This window comes from Myotis davidii, unplaced genomic scaffold, assembly GCF_000327345.1.
Source record: "Myotis davidii unplaced genomic scaffold, ASM32734v1 scaffold59, whole genome shotgun sequence".
NCBI lineage: Eukaryota > Metazoa > Chordata > Mammalia > Chiroptera > Vespertilionidae > Myotis > Myotis davidii.
In genome coordinates, this window is record NW_006293001.1 from 2,593,176 (window position 1) to 2,599,096 (window position 5,921).

Consider the following 5,921-nt stretch of genomic DNA (forward strand, 5'->3'; position numbering starts at 1 on the left):
GCTCACTAAGTTATATCAATTTTGATGTCATCGTATCTGTTTTTAAAGACCCCTCGTACTCAGAGTGGAACAACTAGCAAACCTTATTCATGTCATCTTGTTTGAATTATGTCTCTTAGGGGAATGAAGGGAATTGCCTCAAAGTGTCAAAATCTGGCTGAGCTGTTGGAGTTCGCCTTAGACTCGTTTATATAAGAAGTTAGCATCTTAGGTGAGATCCATTAGACTTGCAGCACTGCAGGCTGTGTATTATACCAGTAGCCAGGTGTGGGCAGTGATACAGGGTTTGAGAGATCTCTCTTACTGGCCCAGGGATCCGAGGCATTCAGTGCAAAACCTGGCCATCAGCCCGAGTGAGTAGGAGCCATGTGACTCTGGTGAGTTGGAGTGTGCAATTGCCTCCTGCCTCAGAGCTACCTGATCCGAATACTAAGCAGAGCGAGTGCCGAGTGCCGGGCTGAGTGTAAGACACCGAAGCCACTGCAGAGAAAGGTGCTTATTCCAGAGGCATTGCAAAACATGGAGATTAAAGACCAGGGAGCCCAAATGGAGCCGCTGCTGCCTACGGTAAGAGACAACCTGCTGTGATGTAGCTTTAACTGGCGTTTGCTGCAAAACCTGTCAGGCAAGCGGTCTGCTAGCTAGGTGCAGCGAGTGTACTTTTGGGGTGGTGGATAGCTCCCACGACATAAGGACAGGGGTCTCCTCCCATTTTAGGTGACTGAAATGCATAACGCAAAACACATGATCCCCCCTCCCTCCTTCTCAATATGGATGCACTATGGTGATGAAATGTCTTGTGTTTTCTGCTGTTTGAAGGGATGGCTAGTTTTAGCAGCAGGGGCAGCTGTGTGGCTTTCCTTGTCTGTTACTGCCTCTCTCGGTGTCTCAGGCTGTGCAGTGATGTTTCAAGCCCCTGCAAAGAAGCCCCCTTTTATCATATTTATCCGTGGTAAATTTCCTCCTCATGCCTCATACCCCTCACAGGGAGGTAAGTGAATCGGCTGCTGTTGCAGCTTAGAGATTTAGTCTCTGCAGTAACCAGGGGAAAGGCGAACAGAAGGATCACGGTCCGTGTGTGTGTGTGTGTGTGTGTGTGTGTGTGTGTGTGTGTGTGTGTGTGTTTTCTCTCAGTCTCTCTCAAAGGGAAATGTATCATGGTTTACATACAAAGAAGGTATGCATTTTGGGGAACAGGTATATAACCCAGATTTGAATATCTGAAGGGCTCCTGAATTCTCATTTGGAAATAGCCTGTTTATCGCTGGGTCTTTGAGCCTCCTCCCTCGACCTAATTCTTGGGTAAGTAGTTGATTTATCTATCTTCTGCACAAATCTCTCTGGCTGGCTCACAGACTTTGTAGATCCTTAGGCAGCATCTTCTTTCTCATCCTGGAGCAGCTGATGTTACTGTATTCAAGGGGGAAAAAAAGGAAAAAAAGCCCAACGGTATTTTCTTGTTGCAACAGAGATGCCAAATGAAAGCTTCCAGCCATCTATCAGAGCTGTCACTGCTCAGAATAGCAGGCATCTCCTCCCTGCACCAAACCAGGTTGTTCTCAGCTCTCAGCTACTCAGGTCAGTGACCCACCTAGCAGATAGGGACTGGCAGCAAGCTGTCCATTTCCAAGTCTATTCCCAGGATTTGAGCACATCTTTAAATCAAATAATACCTCCATGGGGAGTGGGCAAATTTGGGGCCACTGTATTTTTAGGGCCTTACCTCTCCTGCTGTCTCAAAATCTGCAAAAGATTCCAGTTTGCATCCCGGAATCAACTTTGGCCATTGAGCATGCTCAGTTCTCCTCAGGATGCCAGATTTGGGCAGGGAGGAAGCAGGGAGAGGGGAAGAATCAGGAGTCACCATAAGAATGGAGCCTAATTAAAGGGCAGGGACAGTGTGTGTGTGTGTGTGTGTGTGTGTGTGTGTGTGTGTGTGTGTAGGGCAGGGGTGTGTGGAAGGGAGGAGAGGAAAGCATGCCAGTTAGCCTGGCTGCTTAAAAGTAGAGACATTTCTTTGCAGATCAGAGAGGGGTTATTTTACAAAATGAGAGTAAAAGGTTTGTCTGTCTTTCCAAACTTGAGTAGATACATAAATTAAGATTCTGTGGGTACTGAGAGTAAAGGGTGTCAAGGCTATCAGAGAATTATTGTTCCCCAGATGACTGACGAGCTCATCATAGGAACTGGGGGATGGGGAATTAGGGAAGATTAAGACACAGGGAGAAACCCTGTTTTAGGGGAAGGGGCTTGGGAATTGCCCTAGAAAAGTGATCTAAAGTCATTTTAATGTGGCGTGTGAGTTCTCACTTGTGGGGACCGGTTGAGGGATTTTGGAGCAAATGAGAAATTTAGAAGGGAATGTTATTATAGGCTAGATGGACAATCTGTGGCTTAAAAGAGCATAGAAAATACAAGTCTGTTTAGAAAAGAAGGTCTATAATAAGTTAATGGAATTTTTGAAGAGTCAAAAGTTTTCATTTTATGTGGATAATGCCCAGAATAGAATAGTTACATAGTTTAATGACAAGAAAGGATCATATTAGCAATTCCTTTTAAGAAAAATAAGCCTGAGAAGATAGAAAGGATGCTGAATTATTGGCCTACTTGTATTTGTATATAGTATTTTCAACTTCCCCAAATACTTTTGTGGATTTTTTTTTTTTAGTTTTGAAAACATGTTAAAGTAGATTTTATCATCTTAATTTTAAAGATGAGAAATTAAGGAACAGCGAATTTGAATAATATGTCTAAGTTCACATAGGGATGAAGCCAGGACCAGAATATAGGTCTTCTAAAGCTGGTTCAGAACAAAAGCAGTGTTTTTTTTTTTTTCAACATGACATTATTAACCAGGCTTATTATAATCAGATTCTGGACTGGAGTTTTATGCTTAGAAGCAAAAGAGAGAAATAACTTTGGGTTCTGTTTTAGAAAAGTTGCAAATAATTATGTGAGAGGCAATATGGCATAGTATTTAAAAACATAGTCTCTAGGTCTCAACATTGCTGTTTCTATGCTGTGTGATTGTGGTAAAGTGATAAGCCTTAGTTCCTTCAACTGAAAAACAGGAAGGGAATGATACACATCTCTTGGGTTTTGTGATGAGTAAATGAAATAACCTATGTCCAGTACCTGACATTTGGTAGTAGTAAGTACTCAGTAAAAGCTGCTGTTGTTACTGATGGAAATATAGGCATTGAGATGAGTTCCAGGTTTCAGGTCTTATGGAAGGTGGCTTGTCAGTGCTATGTCTTAAGAAGGAAAAGTGGGGGAAAGGAACACCGAAAAACGCTGTGCAGTGGAGGTGGAAGTGGGGATTTTAGTTATAGCTATGGAGTCTGTAGTATGGTGGGACAGCTAATCAGAAGGGCATAAGAAAACCTAGATGAGATCTGGGACAGAGCAGTCAGGACATAGGTAGATGGAGAAGTCAGAGAGAAAGAAAAATCACAAGACAAATGAGTGAATGTATGAATTTTGATTCCAGCGAAAGGGAGGAAAAGATTCTTTTTAAGCCCCAAGGCTCACCTTCGTTTAGTATATATAAAGTACCTCTTAAGGGTGTGTGTGGAGGAGACCCTGATATGTTTTCCTTTTCTCTCAGCTCTTCTTTAGACTGATAATTTTCTTTTGCGGACAAGGCTTCACTGCATTGTGTAGGCCCCAGTCACTCTTAGGGTTAGGAGATTCAACTCATGTAGGCCCAGAGTATAGTCTGGCTTCAATAGTACCTGACTGTTATGTTTGAAGCTATTACAACAAGCCATGTTCCAAACAATTATTCACTTATTAAATGCCTACTATTGGTCAAATATGTTCTTTCTGCCGGGGATACAGCAAAGAGCAAGACAGACAAAACTGTCCACATGCATCTCATAGTCTAGCTAGTCCAGAGATAGGGCTCAATTTAACTTCTTGAGAGACTGCTGTTTTCTTCTCAAATATTTCATGACTCTTATAAGTTCTTTGAGATGGGTACATATGGAGAGTATATGTGACAATCATGATGCTGACATCATTTCAGTAATAATGGTTTTAATCATTTAAAAATATGAAACCAGGAATTTAGGATATTGCGTATGACTTCAAATTTTCTGTTGACATTCAGTGTTGAATTTGCTTTTAAGAGTAATATGGCAATTTTAAATTACCAGGCTGTGGAAGAGGCTTTTAGGAGGATATTTTTATAAAAAATATCTCCTGCCATTTAATCTTAGGTGCTATGTAGTGGGTCCATGTTGGATGTATTCTAAAATTCTGATGTTCTAAAAGGAACTCATTTTAAGTGGAACTTACTCATAAAACTGTCCTGAGGTGTGGAAATAAAGTAAAGACAACTTTTAAAAGGTAATTTGATAGTATAGGATAGCTGGTGGAATTGAGCACCTTTTAAAATGCTAATTCCAGATTTCCAAATAGCCTATTTATTATTTTATTTGTGAAAATTTTCTATGTTAGTAAATCAGGGAAAGGAAAATGGGACTAAAATGTCAAAGTAACAAAAAGAGCACATAGATTGGCTAAGTAATATTGGTATTTATATTTTACTTAAATTATAATTCAGATATAGTATGCATTTGAAGAAAACATACTCATTACACATGGAAGTAAAATGTACACATGGAAGCCAAAGAAATTAATTCTCATTTCCACTTTCATGACTTGAATTGTTAGTTTACAATGGTGAGTGACTATAGAAATAAAATATGTGTATCGAATGCTAAGGTTGGTAATGAGTGGTAGAACATAAAGCCTACAATATTAAATTCTTGATGAAAATATTGAGGTCAGGTGAGGAAGTGGGATAGTATATGAGAGAGGGGTAAAAAATATCTAGGCCAAGTTCTAAACTCAAATAGAGTCAAGGAGCATGGTAAAAATTAATGACACTTCCAATGTATCATTTTTTTTCTAACCTTAGAATGATGGTTGCTTCAGAAGTTAAACTGGACATAGATAGACTATAGAGCATTGCATGATGCTACAAGTGAATGGAGAAATGTAGGTGCTGCTCTCAATCCTGTGCAGAGAAATTACCACTCCCTTTGCCACATGAGACAAATGACTTAATTATTTGGCTTTCTGCGAAGATACACTTTCAATCTATATAGTAAATATTAGTGAAGTGGTATTTACTTTTAGGTAATATAGCTGTAAGTTAAAGTTCTAATATATTCTCCCACTTAAAAGATTTGTCTCAGGTACCCCTTGGGGTGTGTTCTTATTTAGAAAGAGGTAATAACTAGTGTATAATGCATCCATCTTGTGGAATCATGTATGTTTTGGTCAGAGAACTGTAGAGATCAACTGGAAACCAGATTTTTGATGAAATCCTTAATTTACAAACAATGAAACTGAGAGATAAGGATTGTATCTAAGGCATGCCATTTATGCTAGCTAATGGCAGAGCTTGGCCTAGAGTTCAAATCTCTTGATTCTGAGTTCATTCTTTCCACTGTTGTATAATCCCTATTCTATCATAAACAGTTGAATATCAAATTGAAATTATTATAGTAATTAGATAATCTTTGTGAATTATTAGTAGATATTATCTTAGGATCATGCTAAACACAAACATCTCTAGTCTTCATGATTATCCAGTCTTACAGATAAAAAATAAGGCTTAGAGGGTTGAATAAGTTACCCAGGTTCACATAGCTAATGAGTATTGAGCCAGGGTTTGAAAATATTGTATCTAATTGACTTTGCTCTTTTTAATGTAAGTCAATTAAAAATAAAAAGAATCCAAAATTGGCTTTCACATCTAACTTCAAAAATCAAAGCACTGTGATATAAGGTGCTATAAAATGTAAGGCATTGCAGGCCACATAATGCATGATTCCATTTATATGAAATGTCCAGAATAGGCAAAGCCTTAGAGACTAAAGTAGATTAGTGGTTGCCAGGGCCTGGGGTGT

The 5,921-nt window shown here is 39.3% G+C and overlaps 1 protein-coding gene across 4 annotated transcripts in view; it reads left to right on the forward strand.

Annotated features, from left to right (window-relative positions):
- The first annotated feature begins 232 nt into the window (after positions 1-232).
- SLC4A10 (solute carrier family 4, sodium bicarbonate transporter, member 10) overlaps positions 233-5,921 on the forward strand; it is a 235,597-nt gene continuing 229,908 nt past the window's right edge. For 2 of the 4 annotated variants that reach the window (XM_006766486.2, XM_006766489.2), the window contains exon 1: positions 329-567. In XM_006766486.2, the coding sequence (XP_006766549.1) occupies positions 520-567 (48 nt within the window). In that variant the 5' untranslated portion in view covers positions 329-519. Of the gene's footprint in view, positions 568-827; positions 992-5,921 lie in introns of those variants that run through there. The other 2 variants (XM_006766483.2, XM_006766485.2) reach the window with 2 other exon arrangements.